This window comes from Mastigoproctus giganteus, chromosome 4, assembly GCF_048544385.1.
Source record: "Mastigoproctus giganteus isolate SK-2022 chromosome 4, ASM4854438v1, whole genome shotgun sequence".
NCBI lineage: Eukaryota > Metazoa > Arthropoda > Arachnida > Uropygi > Thelyphonidae > Mastigoproctus > Mastigoproctus giganteus.
Window position 1 is genome coordinate 204,615,895 of NC_143578.1, and position 15,542 is coordinate 204,631,436.

The window sequence follows — 15,542 nt, forward strand, 5'->3', positions numbered from 1 at the left end:
TATTACTTTCAGAAAGTTGTAATATTCCTTATTGATATCTTGGTCTTGAAAGTTCTGCAGAAGGTCAAATGTGTTCCTAAGTTCCAGTACATACTGCTTTTTCTTTTCTTCTGTTATCTCATAGAACTGCTCTTTTTTCTTCTGTTATCTCATACACCTTTGTATTATTTACTTGAGTCAGTTTTTTCCTTTCTATACTTACACTATATAAACTGTGCATCTTGCCATTCTGTGATCACTTCCAACATTTACCTTATTCAGGATGGTAACATCGTTCAAATATATCTTCTATTAGTGATACTTAGCGATACTAGTTTTACTCTGATACCATTTTACTATGATACTTATTGTCACTGTGCTTAGTGTTACTGGCAAAAATCTTTTCACCACCTTTGTTCAAATGATTATCATCTTCATAAAATAAATATCCTTAGTGATACTGACAAAAATCTTTACACCACTCTGGTCAAATGAATACTATCATTACAAAGTAGATTCCTTCTACCTACAAGCGCGATAAAAATTTCCCCCTAGAGTCTTGTATATTTCTGCATTCTGCCCGGGCAGAATTGCAGAAACGCACACATTTTGAGCTCACTCAGCATTTTTACAGCATAGTCCTTATTTATCCAGCAAATGGTGAGGTCATGTGTGTTTAATATTGTTAGTCCCCACATGAATAATAATGCTCGCTTTAACTCCCTGAAAACCTGACAATCTGTAGTAGTAGTAGTGGTCTGATGCAAGAAAGCAAGCGTATGAGCTTATGCAGCATCAGCCAAAAAAAAAAAAAAAAAAGAAGAGGAAAAAAAACAGTGCTCTCTTAATATTTGTCTAGTTCCTCCTTAAATTTATTTAACCTGTCAACTTCCACAACAGATAGAAGTTCGTTCCAGCAATTAACCACCCGCTGGCTAAAGGCAAATTTCCGCACATCTATTCTACATCTGTCCTTTCTAAATTTGAATTTATGCCCCTTTAGGTTCGTAATCTGAACAAGTGGAAGGATCCCATCAGAATTCAGCGTGCTCAACCCATTCAAGGCCTTATACACCTCAATCAGATTACCGTGCAGGTGCCTACTCTCCAGCCAATGCAATTTGCAGAACTTAAGTCTCTCTTGGTAAGAGGATCCCTTCATTCCCCTAACCAATCTTGTTGCCTTTCTCTGTACACGCTCAAGTAAATCTACATCCTTCCTAAAATGAGGCCTCCAGACCTGTACGCAGTACTCAAGGCATGGCCTGACCATTGCGTTATACAGAGGGAAAATTACCTCCTTTTCCCTGCTAGCAAAATTCCTATATATCATTGACAAAACCCCATGACCTGCCCTGGCAGCCTGTCTGCATTGCTCAGAAAACTTCATATCTGACTGCAGAATTACTCCCAGGTCTTTTTCATTTTCTACCTCCTTAAATATAGTACCACACAGTTGGTACATTTCTCTGAGGTTACTTCTTATATGCAGTACTTTGCATTTTTCAAGGTTAAACTTCAGTTGCCACTTCTCAGCCCCTCTGCCCAAATTTTCTAGATCCTGTTGCAGTAGCACACTGCCATTACTGTCATTAACAACCCTGCCAACCTTTGTATCATCTGAAAACTTTGACACTAAGCCTGATATACATTCATCAATATCATTGATAAATATACAAAACAACCGTGGACCTAACGCTGAATTCTGTGGGACTCCACTAATAACATTAGTCCACGAAGAGCTGCACCCATTGATTACCACCCTCTGTCTTCTCCCACTCAACCAACCTGTTATCCATTTTAGCAACTTACCCTTAATACCATTCTGCTCCAATTTGTATAGTCTTCCATGCGCAATAGTGTCAAAAGCTTTCCTGAAATCCAAATATATGATATCAAAATTATTCTTTGCATCTAGTTCCTTTGTAACCGCATCATAATAACCAATCAAATTTGTCAGACAAGACTTTCCCTTAAGAAACACATGCTTTGTCTGAATTATTGCTGCAGTCTTGTCTAGATGATCCTGCAATGCATCTTTAACCAGTGACTCCATTATTTTACCCAGAACAGAAGTTAAACTAACTGGTCTGTAATTACTCGTATCTCCCTTCGATCCCTCCCCCCTCTTTGTGAACTGGGGAGACATTTGCACATCTCCAGACCGTGGGGACAACCCCTGAGTCCAAGGATGCTCTCATAATTATGGCTAAAGGTTTGCTTACTTCCTTTGCCGGCTCCTTTAATATAACTGGATAGATCCCATCCACTCCAGGTGCCTTTCTTATGTTTAACTTCAACAATTTCTCCTCTACTTTGTTCTCAGTTATTACAAAATCATTAAGCACCCTGTTGCAATTTGATAACCTTTTTGCATTTTCAATCCTCGATAACTCCTTATGTGTGAATGTAGATGAAAAATACTCATTCAGTTTGTTTGCTATCTGAGCAGGATCATCAACAGTCGAACCATCGATATCAAGTGGACCAATCAGATTCATTCCCGTCCTTTTAGAGTTTATATAAGTAAAGAAATGCTTGCTGTTTTTCTTAGCATCCTTTGCCAAAGATTTCTCATAGTCTGCCTTCGCCTGCCTAACCTTCTTTGTGACTTGATTACAGACTAGCTTATATATATATCATAGGCTTCTGTGTCACCTGATAATTTATATGCATCCCATGCATTTTTCTTCTCTGCCACGAGTCTCATTAGTTCATTTGACAACCATTTCGGCCTAAACCTTGAACAATATTTGTTAATAGGTATGAAACGTTTAGCTTCCACTATTAATTCCTTGAATGCTTCCCACTTAGAATTGGCTGTTGGTAACATCATCAGTTGGTCCCACTGTACAGAATTTAAAAAGTGTCTGAGACCACTGTAGTCACCTTTACGGAAGCAAAAACACCTTTCTTTACTCTTAATGGTAATTATATTTTTAAGTAAATCTCACATCAGTACACTGTAATCACTGCCACCTAATGGTTCCTTTATCTGCAAATTCCTAATACACGAATGATCACTGCTGATAACCAGATCAAGAGTATTACCCTCTTTGGTTGTCTCTCGAACATGCTGCTGCAGAAAACAATCATCCAATAAATCCACAAAAGTCTTACTAGTGTGCGAATGACCAGCCCATAAGTTCCAGTCTATATCTGGGAAGTTAAAATCCCCCATTATAAGACGTTCTGATTTACTAGCCCACTCTATTTCTCTGTACAATTGTTCATTGCATTCAATCGAGTTATTAGGCCTATAACACACTCCTACTCTTATTTTTGCTTTCGCAGTGCTTATGTCACACCAAAATGACTCAACATTGCACTGTTCATCTATATCAACTGGAGCACTTCTTTCGATTTTATGTTTTTCTTAATTAACAGCATAACACCTCCTCCCTTCCTATCCTGTGTATCCTTTCTGTACACATTGTACTCCCCAAATTCCAGTTCTGCATTCCTTATATCTGCGTGACTCCACGTCTCTGCTACCCAACAATATCCGCCTTTGATATCTTGACCAACACTTCAAATTCATCAAATTTATTTACTATACTTCTAGCATTGGTATACATGTACCTATTCTTATTATTAGTTACCCTAACACATCCCATATACCCACCTGTTTCAGGATGACTGCCATCCGTCCGTGAAACCCCCAACACCCCTCGCTCCAGGTCGTTACTTATTCTAATAGAAGTTGTGCAAGAATCACCTTCACCTCTGCCTACGGCTACTGTTAAACTATTAGTCCTTATATCCCCCCCCCCAGCTATCAGTTTTCCGACCCATCTAACACTGCCTTGATAGCATCAGCTAATATTCTTGCCCTTTCTATTTGGTTGTATCCCATCCCTGTAGAAGCAGTCTCTCCTGTTAACAAGCACAGACTAGGCTGAAAAAATTTTACCCCTTGAGATTTGCACATTTCCTCCAGGATTGACAAGGCTCTCATCATGTACTCCCTCCTATTGTGTCTGGGCAGAATTGCAGACACCCTCAAATTTAAACCTAATTCATGACTTTTTTGCAACATTGACCTGTACATGTTAAGTTAAACTGCACATCTACTACTCTTAATGTAATTGGTGCCAACGTGTACAACAGTATCACCCTTAGTGCCCTTAAAAGATGATATCTGCTTTACAACGTCATCAACTTTTGCCCCTGGTAGACATACCCTGGTACTATTCCATCTATCCTTTTTACACAATATATTCCCCATCTCTCTGACAATAGAGTCACCAACAATAACTAACTCCTGTGGGACCAGTGCATTCTGCCTTGGAGGTTGCAGCTGTGTTGCCTGATGCCCTGGAGTGAGCTCTGGCGTTGAGTTGGGTAGCTGAGAGCTGGATGGGCCCCTCATAATAATTTCTTCGAGGGCATCTACCCTACACCTTAAGCTCTCGTAGATGCCCATCAGAACGCTGAGCTGATGCCTAATTTCTAGACACTCTCTGCTCCTGGCACACACAAAGACATCCTCCTTGGCTAGATCATGGTTCGTTCCAGAGGATTCAGCAAACATTTCACAAGTTGCACATTTTTTTAGGCTGTGATGTGTTGGAGAATCGTCCCCCTCAGTTCTCCCCCGAGTCACAGCACTCCTGCCACTTTGTGCCCTTTGCTTTTCTGCTCTAGTCTGGGGCATGATATTTTAAATTAATAAGATCAATAAATTTAATTAATTAATAGTCAATAATACACTATCTAATAGAATACTAAATGCAGGGATGCGAATTACGCTATATAATTTTACGTTACAGCTACCTAGTTACCACAATTAAAATTTTGAATTCCCTACCACTATATACAAAAACAATGGCTGCAAGATTCAAACGAAACAACGGTTTTACGTATATTAAGTAGTAATCTACAAAAACTCTTATCTAAATTAAAAATAAAAATAACCAACGTGTCTAGAACTATATGGCTACTTATAAAGTTCAATATAAAATAACAATTAGGTAAATAAAATGGCAAACACTTATCGCTTTTTCGGAGCCTGTAATTCACAGCTGTAATTTTTAAAGAGAGTCAGCGCCCTCTGTTGTAAATGTCCAATTATTGCTCCTGACAAATACACCCTGCTTCTGGTTCACCTATATTTATTACAAAAACTATTACTAGTTTCCTTGACAGTTCTCCCAATTAAATCAGATCACTTTCAACCAGAGCTGTTTGCTTTTGACTATTCTTATCTGTGTTTAAGTGTCCAAGACAGAAATTAAATGCAGAAAACATAATTTTTTTTTTTTAATCCATAAAGTCCCACTGTACCTCTCATCCAAGAAAAGTACTAACACTAATGTGCAGATTTATGTAGGAAAGGACTTAGCTCATTAGGGGTTCAAATAGTGTGTTTACATGAAAATAGGTTTCCATATGGCTTTTCATTGAGAGATATGAATGAGATATACCCGAGCGATTCTAGTGAGGATAATGGTTTTTTCCAACTCTTGTTATATGTGTGTATGAAGATTTTTCTAATTTTGTTACTTTAGAGAGAAAGAGGCATGATATATGTGGCGTGGATCTGTTAACAAGCCAAATTTTATTTGAAATTTGCATTTCTGAAAATGTTTGAGCATCCTCATGGAGACATTGTCACTGTGTAGCAGTGCTTATAACTGTGTAGCACTGCTACACAGTTATAAGCTTGCAGGACATTTATGTTATACAGGCTTAAAAATATAAAATTAAATAAATAAAATAAAACCTGGCATATATGTTGCCTATTTATTCTTTATTAATTCGTTCTAAACATTATCTGAAAATATTTATCTATTCAGTCAATAATATCAAGTAGAAGAACACAAAAAAAAATTCACAGTTAAAAATTTGGCCATGAATGGGTTAATTAATTAAATTATTAAGTTTTTGACTGTCTTTACTTTTCATTAGGCACATGCCCGAACATGAACTGCTAGGTACAAGAGGTAGATCATTGGATTGGTTAAGAATATCTAATGTAGATGTAAGTAACATTTCTAATAACATGTAATATTCTTTTGTAGTTGTGTACTAGGAAATATTTTCCATTGTGTTCCATCAGATTTAGTAGTAGTAGTAGTAGTAGTGGCACATGATGCAAGAAAGCAAGTGTAGGAGCTTATGCAGCATCAGCCAAAAAAAAAAAAAAAAAAATCACACCATTCCCTCCAAATGCCTGTCCAGTTCCTCCTTAAATTTATTTAACCTATCAACTTCCACAACGACAGATGGAAGTTTGTTCCAGCAATTAACCACCCGCTGGCTAAAGGCAAATTTCCGCACATCTATTCTACATCTGTCCTTTCTTAATTTGAACTTATGTCCCCGTAGGTTCGTAATCTGAACAAGTGGAAGGATCCCATCAGAATTCAGCGTGCTCAACCCATTCAAGGCCTTATAGACCTCAATCAGATCACCGCGCAGGTGCCTAGTCTCCAGCCACTGCAATTTGCAGAACTTAAGCCTCTCTTGGTAAGAGAATCCCTTCATTCCCCTCACCAATCTTGTTGCCCTTCTCTGTACACGCTCAAGTAAATCTACATCCTTCCTAAAATGAGGCCTCCAGACCTGTACGCAGGACTCAAGGCGTGGCCTGACCATTGCCTTATACAGAGGGACAATCACCTCCTTTTCCCTGCTAGCAAAATTCCTATATATCATTGACAAAACCCCATGACCTGCCCTAGCAGCCCGTCTGCATTGCTCAGAAAACTTCATATCTGACTGCAGAATTACTCCCAGGTCTTTTTCATTTTCTACCACCTTAAGTGTAGTACCACACAGTTGGTACGTTTCTCTGGGGTTACTTCTACCCATATGCAGTACTTTGCATTTGTCAAGGTTAAACTTCAGTTGCCACTTCTTAGCCCATCTGCCCAAATTATCTAGATCCTGTTGCAGTAGCTCACTGCCATTACTGTCATTAACAACCCTGCCAACCTTTGTGTCATCTGCAAACTTCGACATTAAGCCTGATATACCTTCATCAATATCATTGATAAATACACAAAACAACAGTGGACCCAACACCGAACCCTGTGGGACTCCACTAATAACATTAGTCCACGAAGAGCAGCACCCATTGATTACCACCCTCTGTCTTCTCCCACTTAACCATCCTTTTATCCATTGTAGCAACTTACCCTTAATACCATTCTGCTCCAATTTGTACAGTAGTCTTCCATGCGCAACAGTGTCAAAAGCTTTCCTGAAATCCAAGTATATGATATCAAAATTATTTTTTGCATTCAGTTCCTTTGTGACCACATCATAATAACCAATCAAATTTGTCAGACAAGACTTTCCCTTAACAAACCCATGCTGTGTTTGAATTATTGCTGCAGTCTTGTCTAGATGATCCTGTAAGGCATCTTTAACCAGTGACTCCATTATTTTACCTGGAACAGAAGTTAAACTAACTGGTCTGTAATTACTCTTGTCACCCTTCGATCCATGTTTGTGAATTGGGGACACATTTGCACATCTCCAGTCCGTGGGAACCTCCCCTGAGTTCAAGGATGCTCTCATAATTATGGCTAAGGGTTTGCTTAGTTGCTTTGCCGCCTCCTTTAAAATAACTGAATAGATCCCATCCACCCCAGGTGCCTTTCTTATGTTTAACTTCAACAATTTCTCCTCCACTTTGCTCTCAGTTATTACAAAATCATTAAGCACACTGCTACAATTTGATAACCCTCTTCCATTTTCAAATTGTAATAATTCCTCACTTGTGAATGTAGATGCAAAATACTCATTCAGTTTGTTTGCTATCTGAGCAGGATCATCAACAGTCGAACCATCGATGTCAAGTGGACCAATCATATTCATTCCCTTCCTTTTAGAGTTTATATAAGTAAAGAAATCCTTGCTGTTTTTCTTAGCATCTTTTGCCAAAGATTTCTCGTAATCCGCCTTCGCCTGCCGAACCTCCTTTGTGACCTGATTGCAGACTAGCTTATATCTGCCACAGGCTTCTGCGTCACCTGATAATTTATATGCATCCCATGCATTTTTCTTCTCTGTCACGAGTCTCATTATTTCATTTGATAACCATTTAGGCCTAAACCTTGAACGATATTTCTTAATCGGTATATAAAGTCTAGTAGCTTCCACGATTAATTCCTTGAATGCTTCCCACTTAGAATTTACTGTTGGTAACATCGTCAGTTGATCCCACTGTACAGAATTTAAAAACTGTCTGAGACCACTGTACTCCCCTTTACGGAAGCAAAAACCCTTTCCTTTACCCCTGACGGTAGTTACCTCTTTGAGTAAATTCCACTTCAGCACACTGTGATCACTGCCACCTAGTGGTTCCTTTATCTGCAAATTCTTAATACACGAATGATCACTGCTGATAACCAGATCAAGAGTGTTACTTTCTCTGGTTGCCTCTCGAAAATGCTGCTGCAGAAAACAATCATCCAATAAATCCACAAAAGTCTGACTAGTGTGTGAGTGACCAACCCACAAGTTCCAGTCAATATCTGGGAAGTTAAAATCCCCCATTATAAGACATTCTGATTTACTGGCCCACTCTATTTCTCTGTACAATTGTTCATTGTACTCATTCAAGTCATTAGGCCTATAACACACTCCTACCCTTATTTTTCCTTTCGCAGTGCTTATCTCACACCAAACTGACTCAACAGAGCACTGTTCATCTATATTAACTGGGTGCACTTCCTTTGATTTTGTTTTTCTTAATTAACAGCATAACACCCCCTCCCTTTCTGTCCTGTGTATCCTTTCTGTACACATTGTACTCCCCAAATTCCAGTTCTGCATTCCTTATATCTTTGTGACACCACGTCTCTGCTATCCCAACAATATCCGCCTTTGATGTCTTGACCAACACTTCAAATTCATCAAATTTATTTACTGTACTTCTAGCATTGGTATACATGCAAGCATACATGCTCCTATGCCTATTCCTTGTTACCCTAACACATCCCATATACCCAACTATTCCATGATGACTGCCATCCGTCCCTGAAACCTCCAACACCCCTCGCTCCAGGTCGCTTCTTATTCTAATAGAAGTTGTGCAAGAATCACCTTCACCTCTGCCTGCGGTTACTGTTAAACTATTAGTCTTTGTATCCCCCCAAACTAGCAGTTTTCCGACCCACCTAACACTGCCTCGATAGCATCAGCAAATATTCTTGCACAATTTCTATTTAAGTGTATCCCATCCCTGTAGAAGAAATCTCTCCTGTTAACAAGTACAGTCCAGGCTGAAAAAAATTCTACCCCTTGAGCCTTGCACAATCTTTCCAGGGCCGAATTGATCGACAAGGCTCTCATCATGTACTCCCTCCTATCGTGTCTGGGCAGAATTGCAGACACTTTCAAATTCAACCCTATTTCACGGCTTTTTTTCAACAGTGACCTGTACTTGTTGAGTAATTCCGCCGGTCTCCTACTCTTAATATCATTAGTGCCAACGTGTACAACTATATCACCTTTTGTGCCCTTGAAAGATGATTTACGCTCTACAACGTCATCAATCTTTGCCCCTGGCAGACATACCCTGGTCCTGTTCCACCTATCCTTTTTACAAAGCATGTGCCCCGTTTCCCTGACAATAGAGTCACCAACAACAACTAGTTCCTGTGGGACCAGCGCATTCTGCCTTAGGGGTTGCCGCTGTGTTGCGTGATGACCAAGTGCAATATCTGGCGTTGATGTGGGCAGCTGAGAGCCTGATGGGCCCCTCAGTTTAGATCTTTCGAGGGTATCCACCCTGTCCCTCAAACTCTCATATAGGCCCATAACAACGCTGAGTTGTCACCTGAGTTCCTTACACTCCTTACATCGCGCACACACAAAGACATCCCCCATGGCTATATCATGTTCCGTTCCAGAGAGTTCGGCAAACATTTCACAAGTTGCACATTTTTTTAGGCTGTGATGCGTTGGAGAACTGCCCCCTCAGTTCTCCCCCGAGTCACAGCACTCCTGCCACTTTGTGCCCGTTGCTTTGCTGCTCTAGTTTGGGGCATGGTAGTTTAAATTAATAAAATCAATAAATTAAATGTCAATAGTATTTGAATAGATTTGTTGGAAATAAATTTTCCTTGATTGAATATTGAAATGGTAATTATAAAATAACCCAGATTCACATGAATCTGGGTTATTATAAAGCTGGGGGGGGTGAAACTATTGCACTATTAGCCAGGTTTGGGGGGGGTAACTAAGAGATCATCATAAATTGTGTATTTTACTAAAAATTCTGAAAAACTAAGTGCTTCATTAATTGCTGCTAACATGGGGCATTTGCTAACATGCAAAAAAATTTGCAAAAATTCTTGCTGCTAAAATGGGACAATGTTAAAAGTTAGGAAGTTTTTATAGCTATAATTCAACCAAAATCAAAAAACAGAACAGTAGTAGCTTATTAATTCAAGATTAAAGCCTGCATACTGTTTTTCTAGCTGTCCTTTAAAGATATCAAACAGATGTAATTGGGGCTGAGTAATATTTAGTTCTGTAGTAATGAATGCAGTAAAATAATGAAAAATATTCATTTTTTTTTTTTTTTTTATAGATTTGATGATGCCTTATCATTTCACTGAAAATCAAAATTGTACTTCTGGAAAAGTGCAGACCAGTTGCTAGGGTAGCATTTCTATTGCATAAAGCAGCGGTTCTCAAACTGTGCATCGCGACACCCTGGGGAGGTGCCATAATTTACCAGGGCCATTGTGGACAATGTAATAGTTTATTAAGATTTCCATGGCAAATATTAAAAATCTATTAAGAATGATTTTTTTTACTATCTACTTCACTTCGAGAAATATTCTACAGAAAATTTTGAAGATTACATATGAATTAGTGATCCCTTTAATACAAAGTCCCCATCAAATTTATCTACTGGTGAAGAAGAACAATTTATTAATCTCACATCAGACCTCCCACTGAAAGCAAAGTTTTTGTCATTAACTTTATATGAATTTTGGTATTTAGCAAAATACGAATATCCAGAATGTAGCAATAAAGTTTTGTGAATACTACTGCCATTTGCAAGTTCTTATCTTTGTGAAGTTGGATTTTCGGCATTGGCAGTCATTAAATCTAAATACAGATCAAAATTAAATGTTGAAAAAGAATGCTAAAAGTTAGGAAATTTTTATCCTTGTGTCGCCATTTCGAAAATGACACCTAGGTTTGATGAATTATGCAATAAAAAGCAAGCACAAACATCACATTAATTATTATTTAATGTATTAATAATTATTGTATTAGCATATTAAAAATAAGAAATTGCAAAATTATAGATGTTTTATTTCAAGGGTGGTGTCGGAAAACTTTTACAGGTCAAGAGAGGCGTGGGCTCAGAAAGTTTGAGAACTGCTGGTATAAAGTATATTATATTGTTTAAAGAAAAGTCTGGAAAGGCTAAAGAATATTCTTATGGAGAGAGAGAGAGAGAGAGAGAGAGAGCGAGTGAGTGAGTTCTTCACTTAAATTCTGTAAGTTACAGTGAAACCAGTCATCTGTGCAGTGAATTGATTGAGGTGTAAAACTTTGAATGGTTTGAATGAACAAAATGCTGAGCATGTATTAACTCTTTCTCAGTATTGCAGACAAGGTGTATGTTGATGTAAATAACACATTGAGAAGGATAATTGCAGAATAACGTGCAAAGGTTTGTCATTTGGCAAATGGGGACATATTTATATATTTTTTGGCTCTATAAAATATTTTTTCACAGGTCCTAGACAGAATATCTGTATGCATGCATGCATGCATGCAATGGCATTAGCATTAGTAGAGGCACATGATGCAAGAAAGCAAGCTTATGCAGCATCAGCCAAAAAAAAAAAAATAAAAAAAAAAACCCACTCCCATTTCACTTCTCCATTCGTTCGAAATACCTGTCCAGCTGAGCCTAAAATTTATTTAGGATATCAATTTCCACAACAAGGGATGGAAGTCTGTTCCAGCAACCAACTACCTGCTGGCTAAAGGCAAATTTCCGCACATCTATCCTACATCTGTCTTTCCTCAATTTGAATTTATGCCCTCTCAGGTGATTATTCTGAGCAAGAGGAAGAATCCCATCGGCATTGAGCATACTCAAACCCTTCAAGGCTTTATACACCTCCATCAGGTCACCTCGCCGGTGCCTAGTCTCCAGACACTGTAATTTGCAAAACTTAAGCCTTTCTATGTAAGAGCAACTCTTTGTTCCATTCACTAATCTTGTTGCCCTTCTCTGTACTCGTTCCAGCAGCTCTACATCCTTCTTGAAATGAGGCCTCCAGACCTGTATACAATACTCAAGGTGTGGCCTGACCATTGCCTTATACAAGGAAATAATCACCTCCTTATCCCTGCTAGAAAAATTCCTGTATATCGTTCACAAGACACCCTGAGCTGCTCTTGCAGACTGTCTGCACTGCTCAGAAAACTTCATATCTGCCTGAACAATTATCCCCAGGTCCTTTTCATTCTCTACCACTGTCAGTGTAGTACCACAGAGTTGAAACGTTACTCTGGCGTTACTGCTTCTCATATGAAGTAGTTTACATTTTTTTCAATGTTAAACTTCATTTGCCACCTCTCAGCCCATCTGCTCAACTTTTCTAGATCCTGCTGCAGAAGCCTACTGTGATTAGTGTCATTAACAACTCTGCCAACCTTTATATTGTCAGAAAACTTGGACATTAAGCCTGATATACCATTATCAATATCATTTATAAATACAGAAAACAACAATGGACCAAACACTGAGCGACTCGGCTAATAACATTAGTCCACGAAGAGCAGTGTCCATTGATTACCACTCTCTGTCTTCTCCCACTCAACCATCCCTTTATCCATAGCAGCAATTTGCCTCCAATGCCACACTGCTCCAAATTTTGCAGCAATCTTCCATGTGCAACAGTATCAAAAGCTTTTCTAAGAACCAAATATATGATATCAAAGTTATTCCTTGCATCCAGTTGCTTTGTGACCACATCATAGTATTCAATCAAATTGATCAGACAAACTTTATTAAGGCACCTCCGTAGCCAGGTGGGAAGGAGCAGCAGTGCGTAGCACACGCTTCTTGATTTGACCGAGGTTCGAGCTCGTCACCACCAAATACTGAGGGTGCGGAAAGGTGAGGGAATGACCACCGCATATCCCGGAGCAATATGGCCTTAGTTGCTAATACTCCTAAAAACCAAACAACAAACAAACAAACAAAACTTCCCCTTAACAAATCCATTCTGTGTCCGAGCTATAACTGAAGCTAGATGATCTTTGTAAACTTCTTTAACCAGTCCCTCCATTAATTTCCCTGGAACAGAAGTTAAACTAACAGATTAAACAGAGGTTAAACTAATTACTTGTGTCGCCATTTTATCCTCCTTTGTTAATTGGGGTCACATTTGCACATTTCCAGTCCATGGGTACCTCCCTTAAGTCCAAGGAAGCTCTCATAATTATGGCTAAGGATTTGCTTACTTTCTTTTCTGTCTCCTTTAATATAACTGGATAGATCCCATCTGCCCCAGGTGCCTTTCTTATATTTATCTTCAACAATTTCTCTTCCACTTTCCTCTCAGTTATTACAAAATCATCTAGCTCATTTCCAGAGTTCAATTCACCTCTGCATTTCCCCTCCCTAAATAACTCATCATGCTGACCGGGCTAGCCAGGTGAGTAAAGTGCCTGCCCGGCAACCCAAAAGTCGCGGGTTCGATTCCCGCCTCGGGCTTGGATCAATGTACTGCAAAAACCTTGGGAGGTGCATCATGGCCACAGAAGCCTATGCGCCAACAACTACCAAAAAAAATAAAATAATAAAATAAAAATAACTCATTGTGTGTGAATGTAGATGCAAAATACTCATTTAGTTTGTTAGCCACCTGAGCAGAATCATCAATAGTTGAACCATCAATATCCAGTGGACCAATCTGATTCATTCCTTTCTTTCTAAAGTTTACATAGGTAAAGAACTCTTTGCTGTTTTTCTTTTCATCCTTTGCCAAATGTTTCTCATAATCTGCTTTTGCCTGCCTAATCTCCTTTGTGACTTGGTTACAGACCAGCTTATATCTATCATAAGCTTCCATGTCACCCATTAATTTATATGTATCCCATGCATTTTTATTCTCTGCCATATGTCTCATTAGTTCATCTGACATCCATTTAGGCCTAAACCTTGAACAGTATTTCTTAGTTGGTATGTAAAGCCTAGTAGCTTCCAAGATTAATTCTCTGAGTGCTTCACCTTTTGAATTTGCTGTTGGTAACATTATCTGTTGGTCCCACTGTATAGAATTTAAATACTGTCTCAGACCACTAGTCGCTTTTACGAAAGCAAAAATCCTTCCCTTTACCTCTGAGTGTAGTTACCTTTTTGAGTAAATCCCACTTCAGCACACTGTGATCACTACCACCTAGTGGTTCCTCTGTCTGCAGATTCTTAATGCATGAAGAATCACTACTGATAATCAGATCAAGAGTATTACTCCCTCCAGTTGCCTCCCGAAGTTAATTCTAAATAAACTTCCATCTTATGGATTGTTGACTGTTTTTTTTAATTGGTACCTGTTTTCTGTCTGCTCGCTCACTGCAGGTGTTGGTAGATGGTTCTCTATCTTTTAACTTCTCCAGTAATGCTGGTTTTCCCTAGGATCTGTTAGTTCTGCCATTCTTTTTCTTGTATATTAATGACTTTACATTGTCCCGAAATCTATCCATAGTTTTGCTGATGATAGCACATTGCTTTCCAGCTTCCAGTTTGAGAAACCTTGTCCAGCACATACAGCTTAAACTTTTCGAATACCCACTCCAATTCCATAAATGTTGATCTACGGGCAATTCTCCAGTTGGGCAAAGATAACTTAATGAATTTCAATCCTTCTTAAAGTCAGTCCTGTCTTATATTTCACAAAAAGGATTTTTCTGCTGCTATGCTTATCTTCAGTGATATTCAGATTTGAATACAAGATGACATATCTCTATTGGGGATTACTGTGATTTCTAATCTCTCTTGTGCATAAGCAGCATAACAAATATTGCTTCCTCTGTAGCTGAAAAGCTGGGTTTTCTCTTTTGCTCTTGCCAATAGTTTTCTTCTGACTAGCTACTCTCTCTTTACAAATCTCAAATCTGCTCTTCCATGGTCTATTCTTCTCACATCCCATATTGATGGAACTTGTAGATTGGTCACTCAAACACTAGCAAGACTTTTCTGGATTTATTGGATGATTGTTTTCTGCAGCAGCATGTTCGAGAGGCAACCAGAGAGGGTAATACTCTTGATCTGGTTATAAGCAGTGATCATTCATGTATTAAGAAGCTGCAGATAAAGGAACCACTAGGTGGCAGTGATCACAATTTACTCATGTGGAATTTACTTAAAGATATAATTACCATTAGGGGGTAAAGAAAAGGGTTTTTGCTTCCGTAAAGGTTACTACACTGGTCTCAGACAGTTTTTTTTTTTTTTATGTGAACGCGTAACACAAGAGGTATTAGGTTGAGAAGACGAAAGAAGATATTTGGTTGACATTGGACTTGAACTTCTGTAGATTGTAATTTTCAGGAAATACGTATGAAGG

The 15,542-nt window shown here is 38.7% G+C and overlaps 1 protein-coding gene across 1 annotated transcript in view; it reads left to right on the forward strand.

The window, feature by feature from the left end:
- Window positions 1–15,542, forward strand: part of Pbp95 (proximal sequence element A Pbp95) — a 542,864-nt gene that overhangs the window by 213,896 nt on the left and 313,426 nt on the right. The window contains exon 8 of the mRNA XM_090372002.1: window positions 5,890–5,962. Within this exon, the coding sequence (XP_090228128.1) occupies window positions 5,890–5,962 (73 nt within the window). The remainder of the gene's footprint in view (window positions 1–5,889; window positions 5,963–15,542) is intronic.